Source organism: Rosa chinensis, chromosome 6 (genome assembly GCF_002994745.2).
Source record: "Rosa chinensis cultivar Old Blush chromosome 6, RchiOBHm-V2, whole genome shotgun sequence".
In the NCBI taxonomy this organism is placed as follows: Eukaryota; Viridiplantae; Streptophyta; class Magnoliopsida; order Rosales; family Rosaceae; genus Rosa; species Rosa chinensis.
Genome location: NC_037093.1, coordinates 25,509,837 through 25,532,084, shown reverse-complemented (window position 1 = coordinate 25,532,084; position 22,248 = coordinate 25,509,837). Strand labels below are relative to the sequence as shown.

The 22,248-nt window shown below is 37.0% G+C and overlaps 1 protein-coding gene across 2 annotated transcripts; it reads left to right on the top strand.

Moving 5' to 3' along the window:
* On the top strand, window positions 1–20,844 carry LOC112169396 (pentatricopeptide repeat-containing protein At1g77170, mitochondrial). Of its 2 annotated transcripts, none has more exons than XM_040509768.1 (7): window positions 1–39; window positions 173–254; window positions 351–469; window positions 1,126–1,182; window positions 2,281–2,333; window positions 18,109–20,412; window positions 20,515–20,844. In XM_040509768.1, exon 6 carries the CDS (start codon window positions 18,208–18,210, stop codon window positions 19,636–19,638), a length of 1,431 nt encoding a protein of 476 aa, XP_040365702.1. In that variant the 5' UTR covers window positions 1–39; window positions 173–254; window positions 351–469; window positions 1,126–1,182; window positions 2,281–2,333; window positions 18,109–18,207; the 3' UTR covers window positions 19,639–20,412; window positions 20,515–20,844. The 2 variants fall into 2 exon arrangements, with proteins under 2 accessions (XP_040365702.1, XP_024162186.1); XM_024306418.2 differs by having other exon boundaries at window positions 18,109–20,433; window positions 20,515–20,841.
* Window positions 20,845–22,248: the final 1,404 nt, after the last annotated feature.

Sequence of the window (22,248 nt, the reverse complement as noted above, 5' to 3'; positions counted from 1 at the left end):
TTCTCCCTCTTGCCCACCTATCCTGTCTTTCAAGATCAAGTAGTAATTATATTCCTCTGTTTTTCATATCTATGTCATTGTTATGGTTAATAATGGAATGTGCAATGCTTTATATGAGCTGAAAATACGTGTCCCACCTACATTGATAATATGTGTTTTTACTTTTTAACAGCCAAGAAGCTCAGATTCTATTACCAAATTTAACCTTCATTGAAGAGGAGCAGATATCCATCTTTGCTGTTTCACAGTATCAGGTTGGGCCGAAAGTAAATAGGAAAGGTTTGTTTTACGAAGTGTGTGTTCAATTTGATTTGAAATTTGAAATTTTGAGTTATGGATTTTGATTGTAGACCATTGGTGGGAAAAAGGAAGAGGAGAGATCGAAGATTTTGGTCGATTTTGATTGACTTTTGGAGGAAGGTTTGGGTTTGTTTTGGGAGAGGTTGCTTGGTTTTCATCAGAGAAACAGGTGTGTCTTTGTTTTGGGTTGCCTGTAATAGAGGTTATTGAGCTGTTTTCTCAGTAACTGATTTTATTTTGTTTATATAATTGATAACATGTTTGGTTCAGGTAATTAAATCGATTTGACTTATTATTTTTGTTTGGTATGAATGTATGATTGTTCATGATCAGTTCATGTTGAATTTACATGCATATGACGAATCAATTGAATTGGTTAGAATAATTGAAACAAGATAAAAGAAGATGCTTAGGTATAACGCACTGTGAAAATTGGTTGGAGTTTAATCTAATAGTAGACGCCAACTATGTTAACTTGGCTAACTAATTTTGTGTATTGGGGGATTAGTTTGATTTATTTTGTTTATTGGTTCTGTGGTATTAGGGATTTTGATTTTGTGTATTGATTGGAGGTCAGCGTTCTTGGAACTTCTACACTATGTTAACTCCCAGGTGGTTTGTTGGTTTACAATTGGGAATTTGTGCATGATAGACTTGGTTGTCATTCCTCCTCTATCTGAGTTTTGTTAAGGATTACACATACAGAGCTGGGTTGCTACTATTTGCTTACTTTCTTAGTTTAGATAACATCATATCTCTGATGTTAAGCTTTGTCTTATTTATCATTGGTGTGAGTTACTAATGTGTAATTATTCGTTTTTACAGGTAATTGTTTTGAGTAGAAAACTTGGTTTCCTATTGCTTAATTGTGCAACTGACTCTGTGAGTTAATTTCTCCTAAGTTTCAAAGAACTGTGATTTGATTCCAATGATTTCATTGTGTCATTAGTAGTATGTTAAATAAAGTTTAAATTGTATTTTTTCAATTTGTATTTCTTTAACTTAGATTTAAAACATTCAGTTCTTTCTCTATTATACAAGGTTTGGGAAAGTTGATGATGATAATTTTGGAATGGAGATTGAACGATTCAGTTCTTTCTGTATTTTTCAATTTGTATTTCTTTAACTTAGATTTAAAACATTCAGTTCTTTCTCTATTCTACAAGGTTTGGGAAAGATGATGATAATAATTTTGGAATGGAGATTGAAGGATTCAGTTCTTTCTGTATTTTCTGTAACATTACAATGATAGGCTATCAATAACATTCTAACTTTTCTGTATTTTCTGTAACATTATAATGACAGGCTCCCCTAATCTGTATTTTTTGTATTTTTTCAATTGCTTATTTAGAATGGAGGTTAAATATTTACACAGATTAGGGGAAGTGTATCTACCAAACTCCCACTTTCATTATTTTCATAACTAGCTCATCAGATTTCAATTTACCCATTCAGATTTTTTGTTAAAACTTAATAAAATGAAAACTGTTTGCCTCTTTTTTTTCTTTTTTTCTTTTTTTCTCTTTTTTTTTCCTGATGAGATCTATGTTTACTGCAAGTTATTATGGTTTGAAATTAATTCCTGATGAGAATGTATGCTTCCAGTATTATGCTTCCAAAGATTAAATGAATATTTTTATACAATTTCAAATTATCTTCCTTCTTCACTTTTAACAAGAAATAACTTTTGGAGCCTAACAATTGCCTTATACAGTCCTTTACCTTAAGGTTGATGATGATTCTTTAGTAATGGTCTTTATTTTCTTTTCTTTGATTTTTATAGTGAGTAGGTTTGCTGTATTTTGCAGAAGCTGTTTTAACAGCATTTGTAATATATATTTCAACATTACCAGAACATCTATATTAATGGTAATATTAGCTCCTGATATGGAACATGAATCAATGTATTTTTGAGAAGCTGTTTTAATAGCAGTGGTTTTATATATATGAACTAAATTCTCTGTCTTTCAAAACTTGCAGAGTCTATTCCAAAACCCGCAGCAACGCTCGGGCATGTATGCTAGTTTATACAAATTCAGTTGGTAAATATGTTGGTCTAATTGCTATATTTATAAGAAAATCAAGGAACATTTATGCAGATAAATCTAACCAAAATAAAACTGATAAAAGTTAGAAAAACCTTAAACAATTTGGTCGAGTCTAGAACTTGGTTTTATGTCCTTAAGACGAAATTGCCTCCTCATCGGTGCTTCAAGGTTTTAATGGCAAACGTCTCCCAGGATACAACAACCTTCTTCTTGTGGTAGTAGCACTCCAAACCTCAAGAATAGCGAACTTAGATTGTGTATGAACTCTCTCTTGAAAAAGACTCAATTGGTTTTCATGACACTAGGAAAACTCATATGTAAATGAAGAAGAGGAAAATGAATTCAAGAAGTCATTTTCAGAATATGGTGTGGCAAGTGTTTTATAGATTTAAGGTGACTTTTGGAGGAGAGATGACTTTTCACCAAAAGTTATCTTTTGTGATTGTTAGGAAATTCGGGTCACCTTCCGAATTCCCTAGCCCTAGACCGAAACCGAATGAAGACAGTAATCACAAACTATGCAAGCAAATACAAGATTGTTGACTAGGTTCGGTCAAACAGTTGACCTACGTCCCCGGGTGATGATGATGGTGGATCCACTAAACGAGAAGAAGATTACAAACTTTTGAAGAACGTTTTGGTTCTTCCACTCAAATAACCTCTCTCCTCACAACCCAAATTCTCAATAGAGAATTCCCAAATACACCCGATCTCTCAAAGCTTGCAACTCTCTAAAATCTCTCAAATTATCAGAACACTCAATTGATCCACACACGGATCTCTCTAAATGAAGTCTCAATGGCACCCTCCAGAATGAGTCTCTTTCAACCCACAACGGCACCTCCTAGAATGAGTCTCTTTCAACTCACATCTTCTCTAAATGGTGTCTTCCAATCTCTGAAAGCACACACCAAACCAATAACCCTGAATGACTATTTATAGGCTCACGATTAATCCAACTCCCAATAGGATCTTCAATCCTAAACCTTTACTTCTAAGGAAAAACTCCATAAATCCTAGATACACTAGAATTGCTTACCCAAAGCCTTCAGAAGTAAAGAATCCAAAACAGTCAAGGAATTAGATATTGAGCCGCAATCCTAACAATTTCCACCTCGGCTCAAAATCTCTGAACTTTCACTTAACGCAAGTTTCCTTGGGTCTTCTTAACGAACCACGATCACCACCACACCTTAATGCGCCTCTTGCGCTCAATAGCCAAACTAGTTTGCCAAGTTTCACAACCACTCCAACTTGACCCTTGGATAACAACTCTTTTCCCCAAACATGCACCATGCAGCCACTTGCATGCAATCCAAGGCTTCACCAAAGTTGCCAAACCTAATAGGAGCGATCTTTAATGGTTTGCACAACTTATCTTGAGCAACATCTCCCTGAAACAATTCTCTCACCATAAACTCCATGGAAATCTTCTCTGGACGCATCACTCTTAGAAGACCAAGTTTGCTTCTCAACTTCCTCATTAACTCTACCCTCCAAAGTGGGTGACACTCTGATTGTGGAATATGCATGAGCTAGCATATCTCCACCACAAACTTGTGTTAGGATCCTTATGGGTCTGCCTCCCTTTAAGGACTGCTGCAATTTTTGTTGCTCTTGAAATTTCATCTCATAAGCAAATTTCGTTCCTCCACATTTACTATAGCTCATCTTCCCTGAATGCCTATAGGAACCAAGATTGCCAATCTTTCCACCTTGAACCAAACTCTTAGTGGAATAGTTAGTTCCACCTCGAACAAAGCTCCTTTCTCAACGATAGAAACCCTTTACTTGCTTAACTTTTATCAGAACGAGTGCTCCATTACCTTAACCCACAATCATCTTGTGGTCTTCAAAATCCAAAGTCTGAACAGCTCCCACTCTGATTGGCGTACAGGTCTCAAAACGACTCTAATAAGGTGATATGCACAGGAACGAGCATGCTGAATAGCTCCCACCTCGAATACTGTACAGGCTCCAAAATGACTCCAATATGGCTGAAATTTGGAGGTCAGATAGAAGATACAGAGATGAACAACTTTGATGAAGAAAGGATTTTGATCAGAGGTCCCGAACAAGACATTTTGGGGCGTGCAAGTAGGCTGATCTGCACAAGAACAAGCGAGCTGCTGTGCTGCAGGGGCAGCAGGCGTGCCGCAATGCTGCATGGGCAGTAGGAGGCACATGGGTGCGCAAGGGCTGCAGGGGCAACTTACGGCATGGATAGCAAGGGCTAGGAGCTTGCAGCAGTTTTGGTGAGAAGAGTTTTGGTTTTTAGGGCTAGGGTTAGGGCTGATGTTGATAACGTGTTTTAGGGAAACGGGAGTTTGCAAGTCCCCGATAAAAAGAAGGGAAAAAGAATATAAAAAAAATTCAAAAACGGGAACTTTTAGTAAACCATACCTCTTAGGATTGTGGAGCGTATTCGATCCTCATTGTAGGATTGCAGACGAGCTTCAGTCCTAGGCGAATCAAACTTGTTGAAATTCGGAGCAGATTCCTGACCCAACTCAGATACAAGAAGTTCGTTCTTTCGCGGTTTAATTCTAGTGTATCTAGGATTTATGGAGTTTTTCCTTAGAAGTAAAGGTTTAGGATTGAAGATCCTTTTGGGAGTTGGACTAATCGTGAGCCTATAAATAGTCATTCAGGGTTATTGGTTTGGTGTGTGCTTTCAGAGATTGGAAGACACCATTTAAAGAAGATGTGAGTTGAAAGAGACTCATTCTAGGAGGTGCCATTGTGGGTTGAAAGAGACTCATTCTGGAGGGTGCCATTGAGACTTCATTTAGAGAGATCCGTGTGTGGATCAATTGAGTGTTCTGATAATTTGAGAGATTTTAGAGAGTTGCAAGCTTTGAGAGATCGGGTGTATTTGGGAATTCTCTATTGAGAATTTGGGTTGTGAGGAGAGAGGTTATTTGAGTGGAAGAACCAAAACGTTCTTCAAAAGTTTGTAATCTTCTTCTCGTTTAGTGGATCCACCATCATCATCACCCGGGGACGTAGGTCAACTATTTGACCGAACCTCGTCAACAATCTTGTATTTGCTTGCATAGTTTGTGATTACTGTCTTCATTCGGTTTCGGTCTTGGGCTAGGGAATTCGGAAGGTGACCCGAATTTCCTAACAAGTGGTATCAGAGCTCTTGGTTCAAGAGTGACCATGAAGACGTTGGAGAAATTTGGAAATCAAGATAGAGACAAGACGTGGAGTGCTATTGTTGTATGAGTTTCAAGCATATCAGATATTAATGTGGAAAGTTGAAGGCTAAGGAAAATTGAATGTCGCCATGTTTCTAGTTTCGAGAGAAATCCAGATGCTGCAAGGTCCAGAGCGGTTACATTGTGGCCTGACTGTTTCAGCAGAGTTGCCACCTTGTACCAACACCATGCCCCGTGACCGGCTCCGTGAACCAGCACGAAATGCTTCTTGGCGACCGGGTTTTGGGTAGGGTTGTAAGAATGGGGTGGAGATGGGGATGATGAGGTACAGATTGGTAATAAGCAAAGAAACAATACAAACAGCATAAAATGCTTCTCTCTCATCTAGGCCTCATCAAAAAGCCCGCGGATCAAGTGGGCCGATGGAGGCCCGCCGGCCCGCAGGGCTTTTGGCCCGGCCCGGCCCGTCAAAAAACCCGCAAAAGCCCGCCTTGGTGGGCCGATGGAGGCCCGCAAAAAAGCCTGCAAAAACCCGGCCCGGCCCGCCAAAAGCCCGCTAGGCCCGGCCCGTAAAAGCCCGCTAGGCCCGGCCCGTAAAAGCCCGCAAAATATTATATATATATATATATATGTGTGTGTGTGTGTGTGTGTGTTTATATTATTATATATATATATATATGTGTATGTGTGTGTGTTATATATATAGATATATCTATATATGTGTGTGTGTTTATAAATATATATATATATATATATATATATATAGATATATATAAAGGAATGGACAGTAGCTGTTTCTGACTATTCTTAAGATATATATAATATATTTGTGTGTGTTTATATAGATATATATATATAGTCATATAGATATATATATATATATCAATATATCATATATGTGTGTGTGTTTATATATATATATATATATATAGTCATATAGAGAGAGATATATATATATATAGATATATATATATATATCAATATATCATATATGTGTGTGTGTTTATAAATTATATATATATATATATATGTGTGTGTGTGTTTATAACTTTATATATATATATATATATATATATCAATATATGTGTGTGTGTGTATAGAGAGAGAGATATATATATATATTAATATATATATATAATAGAGATATATATATATATATATGTGTGTATGTGTGTGTGTATCACTGTATGTCTGTATGTGTGTGCAGTGGAAGTTCTTATACTATTATATTTCTATATAAAATATGTGCATATATATATTCTAAATATCGGTTGACCAATTCGATCGAATTCGAAAATATGGTGAAATTAACTAAATTTTTTACCACACTCATAATATATTGTAATAAACTCATCAAACGGTCGGTTTTTCCATTTTCTTTGAATTGATAGGGGTTGCTCTTTGGAGTGTATGATATATAAATATAGGTTTATAAGAGTAACTACGTTTGACCTAGTTGATCGAATTCGAAACGATAACCAAATTGGCTAGATTTTCTACAAACACCATAAAACATTACAATATCTCCATCGAGCGGTTGGTTTCTCCGAATTCATTTCCCACTTCATGGTTGCTTTAGAATGAACCTAAACAATTTAAATGCAATGTATAAGTCATACAACTTTAGGAAGAAAATTGGTATATGCCAATGTGTTTGTAATTAAAATTAATTTTTTTTATCTTATGTTCACGCATATACATCGATGGAATATATACAAACGTAATGTGATAAAATAAGCACGTTTCGCGGTTGTCACGCCATCGGTCAACCAAGAAAACATATAAGTGACTACGGTTGACCAATTCGATCGGATTCGAAAATATGGTGAAATTGGCTAAATTTTTTACCACACTCATAATTTATTGTAATAAACTCATCCAACGGTCGGTTTTTCCATTTTCTTTGGATTGATAGGGGTTGCTCTTTGGAGTGTATGATATATAAATATAGGTTTATAAGAGTAACTACGTTTGACCTAGTTGATCGAATTCGAAACGATAACCAAATTGGCTAGATTTTCTACAAACACCATAAAACATTACAATATCTCCATCGAGAGGTTGGTTTCTCCGAATTCATTTCCCACTTCATGGTTGCTTTAGAATGAACCTAAACAATTTAAATGCAATGTATAAGTCATACAACTTTAGGAAGAAAATTGGTAAATGCCAATGTGTTTGTAATTAAAATTAATTTTTTTTTATCTTATGTCCACGCACATCCATCGATGGAATATATGCAAACGTGATGTGAAAAAATAAGCACGTTTCGTGGTTGTTACGCCATCGGTCAACTAAGAAAACATATAAGTGACTATGGTTGACCAATTCGATCGGATTCGAAAAGATGGTGAAATTGGCTAAATTTTTTACCACACTCATAATTTATTACAATAAACTCATCCAACGGTCGGTTTTTTCATTTTCTTTGAATTAATAGGGGTTGCTCTTTGGAGTGTATGATATATAAAATTATAAATATAGATTTATATTTAAATTATGTAAAATTATATATATGTTTTTAGAAAACTGTGAAGTTACCGTTTTCTAATCCTACCGTTGGATCCGTCCGTTTTATAATCCTACCGTTGGATCCTTGGATACCAGCTGTGAGACAAATCAAACCTAAACCTAAACTGAGTCCTAAAATCAAACACTTTCTCTCATTCTCTGTTTCTCAAGGCCTCAAGTCGCTCAGCCTCCTCTCGACGACTCAGTCACTCAGAGTCTCAGATCTAGATATCCATACCTCCATAGCTCCTCAGGACCTCAGCCTCCTCTCGACGACTCGACCTAAGCCTCCATAACGGATCAGCCTCCTCTCGACCTAAACCTCCATACCGGATCAGCCTCCTCTCGACCTAAACCTCCAGTCCTCCATACCTCCTCAGCCTCCTCTCGACGACTCGATCTAAGCCTCCATAACGGATCAACCTCCTCTCGACCTAAACGGCTAAACCTCCATACCGGATCACCCTCCTCTCGACCTAAACCTTCATACCTCCTCTGCCTCCTCTCGACGACTCGACCTAAACCTCCATAACGGATCAGCCTCCTCTCGACCTAAACCTCCATGGCTCCATAACTCCTCAGCCTTCTCTCGACGACTCGACCTAAACCTCCATAACGGATCAGCCTCCTTTCGGCGAGTTGGATGTGTTCACGGCGAGTTGGATCTTTTCACGGCGAGTTGGATCTGTTCACTGAGAGCTGAGGTGTTAATCGAGCAGGTACTGGTTTGAATTTCACATGTGTTGTTAAGATTATAAGGAGTTATATGTGTGAAGATGATAACGGGTACCTTTGGTCGTTGTTGATTTGGTCTGAGAAAAATCAAAACTTTGTTTTCTGAGGTGTTAATCGAGCAGGTACTGGTTTTGTTGATGTCTTTGGTCTGTGCTTCTATTTTTTATTTTCAGTTTAGCAAAACATGTTTTCTGGTTTTTTAATTCTTTATTTAAATGGGTAGGTACCAAGATCAGTTGAATCCCATGAGTTATCAACCAATCTGCAGCCTTAAAGTTTCAAGGTCAGTAAGTTGCAGTTTATGTGGAAAATTGTAATTGGACCCTTAACAATTCTTAGGATGCTTTTACATACAAACTTTATTTGAAGTTAGACTATAGTGGGTAGTTTTAAAGCTTGAATTGGTTCATTTGAAACTGTGAGTTGCTTGCTTTTACTAAAATTTGCAGATTAGATATATGTAATAAGCATGTTCAATTTTATGCCCAAGTAGAAATAAAGCTGGAGTTTTAGGTATTCTGTGTAGTCCGTGCATTACAAATAAGTGGCTCATTTCAAGAATTTTTTGCAGGGATGTACCAATTATGCAGGGCTGCAGGCAGATTCTAAGTGTGAGCCTCAATGATACCAAGTCTGAATGGAAGACAATATGCTTAATTAGATAAATTCATAGAAATTGTATTAATAATTTGCTTTCGTTCTAAGTTGTAATTTGTAAATTGGGACACTTTGTATTCTGTCTTTTTATTTTAGTACATTAAAACGGGCGTGGGGATGAGCCTTCTAGTTCGGCTAGGTTCCAAACCCCTTAAAACTTTAAAAGGAAAAAAATAGCATCCTTAATATGACCTGAGATGATCTAGAAGCAAGATTAGTTGAATGAGGTTGAGTAAAATTAGTTGATGTGGACGAGGCTAAATATTGCACAATAAAATGCATTATAGAAAAGCCCGGCCCGGCCGGAAAAAGGGTGGGCTACCCGGCCCGGCCCGAAAAAGCCCGCAAGGCCCGCCTTATATGGACGGGCTTGGATCCGTTGATTTACAAGGAAGCCCGGCCCCGCCCGGCCCGTGACTATTTAAAAATGTAATTAGGCCCGGCCTGTTGATGAGGCCTACTCTCATCCTCATAACAATCTGCTCCATTACTGATTATTCTTGCCTTGAATTGTTCTACCTCCTGTTTGTTTTATACTCGAGTATCTAGATATAGTCTAAATTCTTTTATATAATACATGGCTTCAAATCTTCTGTCCCAATTTCCTTATCCCCTTCCCTGTCTCCCTATAAAATTCTGACACTTGGCATTTGTTGCCTACTCAGCCATCTCTTACCAGCCTACTAACCCCATTAAATTCTAACTCAACTCTAACTCAACCCTAACTCAACATCTCTAAATTAAAAATATAAATTTATATTTACAAAAAATACAGTGAATACCAAACGTCGACCAAAACACAGAACCAACGACTCTTATTCTTCTTTTTCTTCTTCGTCTGTCTGGGTGGCTTGTCTGGAACTCCTCTTCAAAAATGCCATAGCTATAATCAGAAGACGACCATGAGTACTACGTCAAACCTCATCATGATTTGAAACCAATTGATCACATATTGGTATATTGCATCCTTCTACATTTTCATTTGTTTTCTAGGGTGAATTGTTTCACCATTCTTACACTTGCCAATCATGGAACATGAATCTCATGTGCCATCAAACTCAAAAAACTTAGCAATATCGACATCGGTAAGTATTGATATTCCTTCTTTTTTAGCTTACTATAATTATATATATATATATATATATATAGGTGTATGTTTGTGTGCATATACATATGGACAGCTTTGCGTTTAATTCATTATGAAGTTGTGAAGTCCTTCAATTTTGAAAGACAAAGCAACTGTTCAATTTAGTTCTTTTCCAAATTTTTTTTTTCCATATATCGTCATGCAAAGCTTTGGCCCGAAGCTCTTGTGTAATGGGTATGATTGAATGCCCTAGAGACTTGCTAGCAAATAACTATTATCATAGATCATTCAATAAACGTACATACCATTTTGGCAGATAGTTGTGATTGTGGAAGCTATTATCTAATATATTGATCTTATATTTCTTTCAAGGATGTGGAAGCTATAGGTAATTGTGATTGTCAAATATATAGTAAATTGGATTTTGGGAGTGGTATAGACTTAAATGGTTCTGTAGAAGTTGAAAATAATGAAGTTGGAGGTAGTGAAGAAGAGCCAGAAGAAGCCACAAAACCTAATGAAACGGCTGATTCAATTCACTCTAGAATGCGTCAAGAATTGATTCCTGTAGTTGGTATCGAGTTTGAAACAGAAGATGATGCACATGCTTTTTACAATCGATATGCATATAGATTTGGTTTCAATACTAGATTAACTAAAGCACATAAATCCTCTAGTTGCCTATTGAGGGACAAGCTCTTTGTTTGCTCAGCCGAAGGTAAACATGGAAGAGACATGTCGTGCCCTAGAAATTCATCATTATTTTCTGAGAATTTTCCGGAATCTAAATTGTGGTTATTGGATGGTTTCGTGGCTCTTGGACGGAGCGGAAGTGTTTCGGATGAAATTTTATTTTAAGAATATGGTTTTAGGGAGGGTTGCAAAGGTTGAATTTTTATTCGTTGAGTTTCTCTGAAAACTTCCTTCATAAAAGTCGTAGAACGCGTCGGTACGAGTTCGTGGACATGTGAAACGCGGAAATCGGAGTTCGTATGAAGAATTTATGGCCATTGGAAAAAGTTTCCATTTTGGTATATATGGGATTTTTCCGGAAATTATTTCATAAATTCCAACTTTTCTTTTTCGAAAAAATCTTCTCTTTCCTCTCACCCGAGCCCGATTGGCCCAGCCACCTTTTCCAGCATCGTTCTTCCTCCTCTGGCCACCAATGGACGCAATTCTAAGTGGGCTTTCTTCCCCTCAACCTCCTCTACAAGTCTGCCTCAACCTCCTCTAAAAGTCTGTGGAAGTGATTCTTCATGATTCGAGCTGTGGTGGGCACTGCAAGGCTGAGAAGAAGCCGCGACGGAGATGAAATCTCCTTCTTTTGAACTGGAGATTCTGGCCACCTTTCCGATGATTCTTGAGGGTTTTTGGAGCCCAGAGGATGTAGAAGCTTTCTCCTAAGGTGGCTTGCAACGATTCAACTTGTGGAGGTCAAATTTTGGAATTTGGGATTCTAGGGTTCATCAGAATTCAAAGATTTCGAGGTAAATTCCGGCCATATGGCTTTGATTTAGACTGTGTGCTAGTTATGAAAGTTGTAATTGGATTTGAGATGAAGAACTTTTGTGTTGGAGGTTTTGCCAAATTCTGACTTTGGGCGGCGGCGCCACCATTGTGGTGGTGTTCTCCGGCGGTTTCCGGCCACCTCAAGGATAGTTTCTGTCCCTGATTTTGATCTACTCGTCGATACGAGCATTTCCATAAACAACAATTAATTTTTAGAGATCGTATGAGCATGTTATGGTTTTCACGGTTTCGAACCATTCGATTATTCAATCTGTGAGGATTTGAGTGTTTGATCGATTTTTGGATTTGACATATCGATCGTACAAGTATTCCGGAGACTTTGGGTGGTCTCGGATGTGGTTTCGCCTCGATTGGCGTCACTTTTGTGGTTTTAGTTCAAAACGGGGGTTCGGACTTTAATCACTTTGTGATTCGTGCACTGATTCGAGACCGTATGTGTTTTGGTACTTGACAGGCTTGTGTTGAGCGGATTGCAGCGATTTGTGCTTGTCTTGGTTAGCTTGTGAAGACACAATGGGATTTAGAGGTGAGTAAATCTCACGATATTCGTTATGAGCCTAATTACCATATTATCTTGGAGTTATTAGGTTAACTATGACTATAGTTGGTAATAGTGGCATTCCTGAGTGAATGACTATGTATATATATACATTTACGTGAAATATATATGTATTGGTGGTTTCATTGTGATGTAAACAATAATTGAAATGAGTTCATTATTGCTCGAGAATGGTGAAATTGTGTATTGAGTTGTGGTTGTAGAATTTCATGTGTTGAGATACCATGATTCTAGAATGACCATCTTAATTGAGATTTAAGATATGGTAGCTTATGTAGGAAAATCTGTGTGATGAATCGATAACATCAGTGTGATGAATCTTTGTGATGATTGTCATGTAAAGCTTGTATAGGAATATTTGTGTAATGAATGGATGACATCAGTGTGATGAATCTTTGTGATGATTGCTATCTGTGTGATGACTGGCGAAATCTGTGTGATGATCAGTTGGATGATTGCTATCTATATGATGACCGGCAAAATCTGTGTGATCATCAGTTTGACGATTGCTATCTATGTGATGACTGGCAAAATCTGTGTGATGATCAGTAAGATGATGGCTATTGGTGTGATGATCAGTAGGATGATGGCTATCTGTGTGATGATCGGTGAAATCTGTGTGATGACTGCTCGGTAGAGGAGTTGAATAGTTATTAAGTTAACAAAGATCGAGAGGACTGCTGTGATGGTTGGAGCTACCTAAGGATGTTAGAGTGTGGGGTTATGATGATTACTATGACTTGAATTGCTTGTCTTAATGTGACCTCCTGAACTAAATCTGTACGCATGGGTTACTATGAATTGTTTTGCTTGTTTTGAATTGTGATTGCCTTGTTTTCTTCTTGATTTTATTGATTGATGGTTTGATTGATCTTAAAGGCTATAGTAGTGACGATTGTACTCTATGTGAGGATAGGAAGGTGATTCATTGTTTTCACCTTGATGTCATGTTGATGACAAAGGCTTCCGGTGGGAAGGAAATGAGTGTGATCTTTGTGACTCGCCGTTGTGTGTCAAAGGATTTCCAAACATTACCTGAGGAGGTTTTTTTTTACTGAAATTTGTGTAATGGGATGCTAGGTTGAGAATCTGAGCATGTAGTTTTAGTCACGAGTTGACCTACGTAAGCATGTTGTGGAATGTTATGAATAGATGGTTGTAGTTGTGTGTTATATGCTTATCTTTGTTTAGGTTGAGGTGACTTAAGAATGTGTTTCTGCTTTATGGTTTTGAGTTACTCATACGAGCTTTCATAAGCTTACCGGCTTTGTTGTGTGGCAACCCGATGCACTATTCAATGGTGTAGAGGTTAATCCTGCAGGTCAGGGTAATCGTGGCTGAAGTTGAGCTTGCGTGCTGGAAGCACTACAGTAGGAAGCCAATTTTGTGACTTTACTATTGTTAAGACTTCCGCATGTAGTAAGCTCTGAGGGGCATTTACTTATTATTTTGTTGCGGCAATTTAATGTAAACTTGTGTAATATATGACTCTGCGGAGCGAGTTTGTATTGATTAGTGGGTTCAGGGCATCAGTATGTACTTGGTTTAAAAAGAAAAATTTTTCCAAGTATTTTGTTTTGATGGCTGAACCATCACGCATGTATAATTATGAGATTATATATCGATTTTTATTTGTGTTAAAAATCAGGGGTGTGACAAGACAAGCGAAATCTATATGTCAAATCTCACCATGCTGAGACAAGATTTGGTTGTAGAGCTGTGATGCAAATTAGGTATGATATGTTATCCAGAAAGTACAGTGTTGTGGAATTTGTTGCTGATCATACCCATGTGACTTCAACTCCTAGTAAGACCCTATCTTTTTAGGTCTCATAGGAAAATCTCTCTTGCACAAATTGTTCAAGTTGATATGGCTTACTATTCAGGAATCAATCCAAAAGAAACTCTTGAACTATTGAGTAGACAAGTTGGTGGACGTAAGCATTTAGGATTTATTCCAGAAGATTATACGAATTATTTACATTCAAAGCGAACAAGAGAAATGAAGTTAGGGGGCCCGGTGGTGTTTTGGAATATCTACAAAGAATGCAGTTGAATGATCCAAATTTTGTTTATGCAATACAAGTGGATGAGGATGATTTGATAACCAATATTTTCTGGGCTGATGCAAAGATGATGGTAGACTATGATTACTTTGGTGATGTAGTATGTTTTAATACCACTTACAGGAAAAATAAAGAAGGCGGACCTTTTGCCATATTTGTTGATGTCAATAATCATAAGCAAACACTTATATTTGGTGTTGCATTGTTATATGATGAGACTGCTGAAACTTTCATGTGGTTGTTTGATACATTTGCAAGTACAATGTCTAGAAAGACACCAAAGAGCATTTTGACTGACCAAGATCCTACAATGGCTAAAGCATTAGCTTCACAATGACCAGAAACACATAATCGACTATGCATTTGGCACATATTTCAAAATGCAGCTAAGCATCTTTAATTTTAAAGAGAGTTTACTGACTACCCCCACTATTCTCTCATTATTATGAGATATGATATATCCCTTAAGAAGTAGGAACTTTGAACTATAATTCTATTCGAGAGTAGTTGTTACCAAGTCAAGTCTTCAGTACACCAATTGGTCGAGACTCACTACTTGTATTGACTAAAATTCATTTAGCCACACCCCCACAATTTAGAGGTACTTTCTTTGTGATTAGCAAAGCATCTCTCCACAAATCTATGATGCTTATTAACTATTTAGCAGAGCGTCCTCCATAGTTTTCTAAGCCTTCAAGACCGCTAATCACCAAAATCTGTCATTCTGTTGTTCTTTCAAAGAACGTTCCATTTATCTTCTTTAGTGGAGATTTAATTTTAAAGAGAGTTTACTGACTACCCCCACTATTCTCTCATTATTATGAGATATGATATATCCCTTAAGAAGTAGGAACTTTGAACTTTAATTCTATTCGAGAGTAGTTGTTACCAAGTCAAGTCTTCAGTACACCAATTGGTCGAGACTCACTACTTGTATTGACTAAAATTCATTTAGCCACACCCCCACAATTTAGAGGTACTTTCTTTGTGATTAGCAAAGCATCTCTCCACAAATCTATGATGCTTATTAACAATTTAGCAGAGCGTCCTCCATAGTTTTCTAAGTCTTCAAGACCGCTAATCACCAAAATCTGTCATTCTGTTGTTCTTTCAAAGAACGTTCCATTTATCTTCTTTAGTGGAGATTTAATTTTAAAGAGAGTTTACTGACTACCCCCACTATTCTCTCATTATTATGAGATATGATATATCCCTTAAGAAGTAGGAACTTTGAACGGTCTCACCACCGTTACATTTCTCAATTTGATGGTTTCATCACAAATTACTTTCTATAAAGAAATCTTCGTAGCTTAAATGTAAACAAGAAATCAACAGAACTTTCTTTATAAGCATTTTTGCACCGCAAACATATATGGTCCTCGGTTCTGATACTTATTGTAGTCGATCATATTGGGTTTTAAAGCAAGCAGCACATGAAGGCTTTCAAAGTCAATAATTCAGAATGACAGTGAGGACTATTTAACTTAACAATTAAATAAAAAATTATTAAATCAAACACAATAATAGTTGCACATATGCACACGACTTCACAGATATTGCATCATTTATATATCAACCACCGTGACTGTTCAGAAAGTCAAAACCCAGATTTTGTCTATTTGTATGATCAAATGCATATATATCATCACACTAATTGACAATTTTTAAATCACTTGTAAATATATGCATATACGTTAATACGTGCGTAAGCAAATAGATGCAGACACATGCATTTTCAATAATTAGGCATGAATTAATGCCGCATCATATCGATAAATTACATATAGATATATGCATATTCTGGAAACTTTTCATTTTGTGATATATGCATATCCGTATTCTTTCCACCATACGTATAGCAACATATTGCTATCTCTTTGATAGAAATCAACCTAGTCAATGACCAGTTGCGCATGTAAATACATGTACCAGTTCCCAACAGTTATGGCTATGTCAATTAAGCCATATATGTAGCATTATTGCTTTATTATCAGTTTCAAAATAACATGCAATTCAATCGGAAAATTAAATAAATTGGTCATTGAACTGTAAGATGCAAATTCAAACATACCTCTTCACATTTAAGCCAACTAGTACCATCTGCAGTTATATTTATAATTGATTACTCATATTCAAGTGCGCAACAGGCAAATCATATACAATTAGAATCAAATATTAATTCTATCCTCAAGATATCAAAATAGAATGTTGACATAGTCAGTAATGCATGTCCAGGTATAAACTGATATCGAAACATAGATATAGCAAATGACCAAATGCAAAGATTTCGTCTTAAGATTGTTGGTAAATATGTTGGTCTAATTGCTATATTTATAAGAAAATCAAGGAACATTTATGCAGATAATGTTGGTAAATATGTTGGTCTAATTGCTATATTTATAATAAAATCAAGAAACATTTATGCAGATAAATCTAACCAAAATAAAACCAATAAAAGTTAGAAAAGCCTTAAACAATATGGTCGAGTCTAGAACTTGGTTCTATGTCCTTAAGACGAAATTGCCTCCTCATCGGTGCTTAAAGGATTTTAATGGCAAACGTCTCCCAGGATACAACGACCTTCTTCTTGTGGTAGTAGCACTCCAAACCTCAAGAACAGCGAACTTAGATTGTGTATATATGAACTCTCTCTTGAAAAAGACTCAATTGGTTTTCATGACACTAGGAAAACTCATATGTAAAAGAAGAAGACGAAAATGAATTCAAGAAGTCATTTTCAGAATATGGTGTGGCAAGTGTTTTATAGATGTAAGGTGACTTTTGGAGGAGAGGTGACTTTTCACCAAAAGTTATCTTTTGTGATCAGCCATGATTTCTCATAACATAGTCATTTACAAATATTCAACTTCACACATTTTCAGTAATTATTCATCCACAAATTATGGAAAATAAAATACTTAATATTAAATTTTCCAACAGATAAATCTAACCAAAATAAAACTGATAAAAGTTAGAAAAACCTTAAACAATTTGGTCGAGTCTAGAACTTGGTTCTATGTCCTTAAGACGAAATTGCCTCCTCATCGGTGCTTCAAGGTTTTAATGGCAAACGTCTCCCAGGATACAACGACCTTCTTCTTGTGGTAGTAGCACTCCAAACCTCAAGAATAGCGAACTTAGATTGTGTATGAACTCTCTCTTGAAAAAGACTCAATTGGTTTTCATGACACTAGGAAAACTCATATGTAAATGAAGAAGAGGAAAATGAATTCAAGAAGTCATTTTCAGAATATGGTGTGGCAAGTGTTTTATAGATGTAAGGTGACTTTTGGAGGAGAGATGACTTTTCACCAAAAGTTATCTTTTGTGATCAGTCATGATTTCTCATAACATAGTTATTTACAAATATTCGACTTCACACATTTTCACTAATTATTCATCCACAAATTATGAAAAATAAAATACTTAATATTAAATTTTCCAACAAATTCTGGTATGAGTATGACACCCAATTATTGGAGTTGTCCTTATTACTAAATTTTAGTCGGGTTACTTCTGAGTTCTGAAGCCTATTATCCAGTTTTTGATGTCCAACTATTTCTCTCTATATAGAACACAAAGCTCTGATTTCATTACTCGTTTTATACACCACATTTCTCAAACCAAGAATCAAAGCGCCGTTAAGAAACTCCATGCTCACCTTCTAACAACAGGGTTGCTTATCATATCCCCTCATTTTCACGCTAAACTTATCCTCTCATACACCAAATGCCTTCCCCAACACAACCTCCAGACACTGACCCACTTCTTCAAATGCATGAAACCCAAAAGCGAATTACCATTCAATGTGTTAATGGCTGACTTCTGCCGAAATGGGTTCAGTTTTCTTGCTCTCAAAACCTTATCATTCATGCACAGTAGCGGCGTTCCTATAGATACGTATGCTTTGTGTAGTTCTTTAACTGCTGCATCTTCTATTAAAGATGTTGGCTTCGGTAGAAAGATACATGCCCATGTGGTAAAGTCAGGCTGGTGCTCCAGTGTTTTTGTTGGGAGTGCTCTGATTGACTTGTATGCCAAGTCATTGGTTATAGGAGATGCAGGCCAAGTGTTTGATGAAATGCCGCTGAGAAACACTGTTTGTGCAAACGCACTTTTATCAGGTTATGGTGATGCCAAGTTGTGGACAGAGGCAGTAGAATTGATCAGGAAGATGCCGGCACTGAGTTTGGAGTATGATCACTTCACATTGTCTGCGGCATTACGTGCCTGTGCTGGGCTAGCTGCAGTTGAATTGGGTAGGCAGGTACATGGTTATTTGATGCGTTCGGTTTATGATGTGGGAAGTGATGTGTTTCTGCTGAGTTCATTGATTGAAATGTATGGTAAATGTGGGCTGGTAGCCAAGGCTCAGAAAGTTTTCAATTTTGATGGAAAAGGAGAGGGGAAAAGAGATGTGGTTATGTGGACTTCATTGCTTGGTGTGTGTGGTAGAAATGGATACTATAAAGAGGTACTTGAACTATTCAAAGATATGTTGATGGAAGGAATTAGCCCAGATGGGGTGGCATTTGTGACAGTCATCTCTGCTTGTGCTCGCACCGGTCAATTGCAGCTCGGCATTGAGTATTTTGAATCCATGGAACTCAAGTTCAGCTTGAAACCAGGTCCAGAACACTACAGCTGTCTAGTTGATTTGCTGTGTAGAGCTGGTGAATTGGGCAAGGCATGGAAGCTCATTGATGAGATGCTTAATAAAGGTCACAGCAGCTGCACTGTCCCTATGTGGGGAGCTTTGCTTAATGCTTGCAAAGATCAAGGTGATGTTGAATTGGGTAAACTGGCTGCTCAATGGGCACTTGAGTTGAATCCTCATAATGATGGTATTTATGTTTTGCTATCAAATTTATATGCCAGGTTCGGTATGTGGCATGAGATTAATCATTTGAGGGAGTTGATGAAAGAAAAGGGGTTAAGGAAAGATGTCGGATATAGCCGTATTGAAGTAACAAATTGAAAAAGCCAGGTTGGGTATTGTTTCACATTGGATGTTGTTGTTTATGGTCGTGTTATGGAGCTTGAGGATACATTTTGATATGAGTTGAAATTTGAGTCATTTCCCATTGTTCTAATAACAATGTTGCTACCAATAGAGCAGGGAAGAACTACATCCAGTGGCAAAGAAGCAACTTCTGGTTGGATTTAATATCTAACGTCAATATGTTTATTCTCCATCTCATAGTTATTATCCAGAAACACCTCCTACTATGTACAATGTTGTTGTGGGAAGTTAATCTACATGTGTTTAATTGTTCAATCAAAGTACAAACTAGAAGTTTGATTAGATTCCTTTATATGTGGTGAATGTTTTTCGTTTGATTCCTTTTTATTCATGATATGTTTTAGGGTATCTTAACTGTCAGTTTAATTTTATGTCAAATGATTCAAAACAACCAAACAAGCTGTTTCTTTTTTGGCATAGTTTTGGGGATGAATGTGATCTGTAATAGTTTCAAACAAAGGATATTGGTGGTAATGTACTCACAATACCTACCAAAGCCCTGGAACACGGAAATAGAAAACTATTAGGCTTCTGATTTTTCAGTGTTTCAATTTCTTCACAGATTTCATCATTTGAAGTTGTACCAAGAAGATGAATCTGGTCCTATGTTGACCAAGAAACCTGTGGTCGTGGAATCCTATGATGAGATTGTGTTCCCTGAGCCTTCAGAGAGTTTTTTAGCTCGCGTCCAGAATCACCCTGCTATAGCCTCCCCCAGATTACCTGCTGGTTTGACTCTGCCTCCTCCTGGTATAAGTTTTTCTGCCTTGCTGCCTGCAATCCTTTTTTGTCTTGTTGTGGATGTATAATATTCCTTTTCATTGCATTTAGTGCCAGTTGAAGATCCAAGTAAAAGAAAGAGAGGTGCCACAAAAGATCATCCCCTGACCCAGTGGTTCATGAATTTTTCAGAAGCTGATGAGCTTCTACAACTGGCTGCAGCTCGTCAGCAAATGAGCATTCCTCTCTCTGAAATTTCTGGATATATAATAAGGAACTTAGACCTGATTGATGTTATAAATTTTGTTGCATTTTTGTGAGTATCATGAGTTTTACTGCTGCATGTATTCTTAGATTAGTATGCACTTGCTGAATTTTTTTCTTTGTAGTGAATCTTTTGCCATGAATGCATGTTAGTGCCTATGATTCACATTTTTTTTTTTTTTTTGAGAGAGTGTTCTTGGGGTAAGCTCTCTGTTCATACTCTTTTTGCAGTAAAAATTAATCCTGGTCATTTCAAAAAAAAAAAAAATCCTGTTTAGACCTCTGAGGCCTGCATTCAATAATTTGAATTTTGGAAGTAATTCACATTTCTCATTTATGTATCTAATTCCATCCTACTCGCCCTCTCCTCAGCGGTTATATCTTTTGGGCAATTTTGGGAATGTATATTTGAGAATTGCAAATTTTAAGATTGTCCTCGATAGGTTATTAAAGAAGGCACGTAAGCTTAGTCTTAAACCAATTTGTTTACTTGCTCATGGTAAAGGCTGTGAAGCTGACGATGGATTGTAAAAGATATTTTTGGGTCTATTATGTGACAAGTGAGAAACTTTGAAGTAATACTATGCACTGAGTTGGTGGTTTATGTAATGTGCAAGCCAGGATAACTGTGTTTAATCTTAAAAATCATCATGTGCTCAGAGATACAGGAATACAATGTTATGTAGACCAATTACCGGCCATCCTCCCTACAGTAGGTCTGCTATAAACTGAACATTGTTATGTAGCAAATGCTGATTAGAAACTAGTTTATCGAACTGATTTTGGTTGAGTTCAGCCAAAATCATTCCAGGTCTAAGTTTCTTCCTTCCATCTGGTCTCTCTCTCTCTCTCTCTCTCTCTCTGGACAACACTTTGAACTGTATGACTGCTGCAACTTGCAACACAGTCAACAAATGTATGTGTATGGGCTCAGTAGAACTAAAAACATTATACGCAGATGCTTTTGTTTTGGTTAAGAGTCCTGATGTTCTAGGGGTCTGTTTTTGTGTTTCAGATATGACCAGTACAGGTTCTTTTAATGCCATTCATGTCAGGTGGCTGTTTTCATGTTTCTATGATATAGTCCTGGTATAAAGAAATATGTTGGGACTGCAAAGACAGTTGCAGCCAGTTAAGGTATGCCTAAGTTCTTAGTACAACTGGAAATAGAATGGCAATACCAATCAGCAAGTTTGTTCTGTTTGTGGGTAGCAATGTCTGTCCATGGGGTTTGTTGTGAAGGTCAGTAGTTTTGATGTTTGACCTTATCGGCTATAGCATGGCTTTGTGGCGTGAGGTTGTAGAATAAGACGGGGTTGCCTGTGTTGTATAGGAGCATATATATGTTTTCGGTTGGGGCTTTTATGTTCAGGATGTTTTAGGTCTTCGTGGGTTATTTGTACAGGATCTAGCCTGAAATTCTGAGGCTTCTCTTTGTAATTTCCTTTTCTTCTCAAAAAAAAGAAAAGAAAAGAAACCCTGATATTCTGAGTGTGGCAATCTAAAATTCAGAATCTGGTGAGTCGTTCGGTGTAAGTACCGGCGCAGGCTTTGGCAATTCATCAGGTTATGTGTATTTCG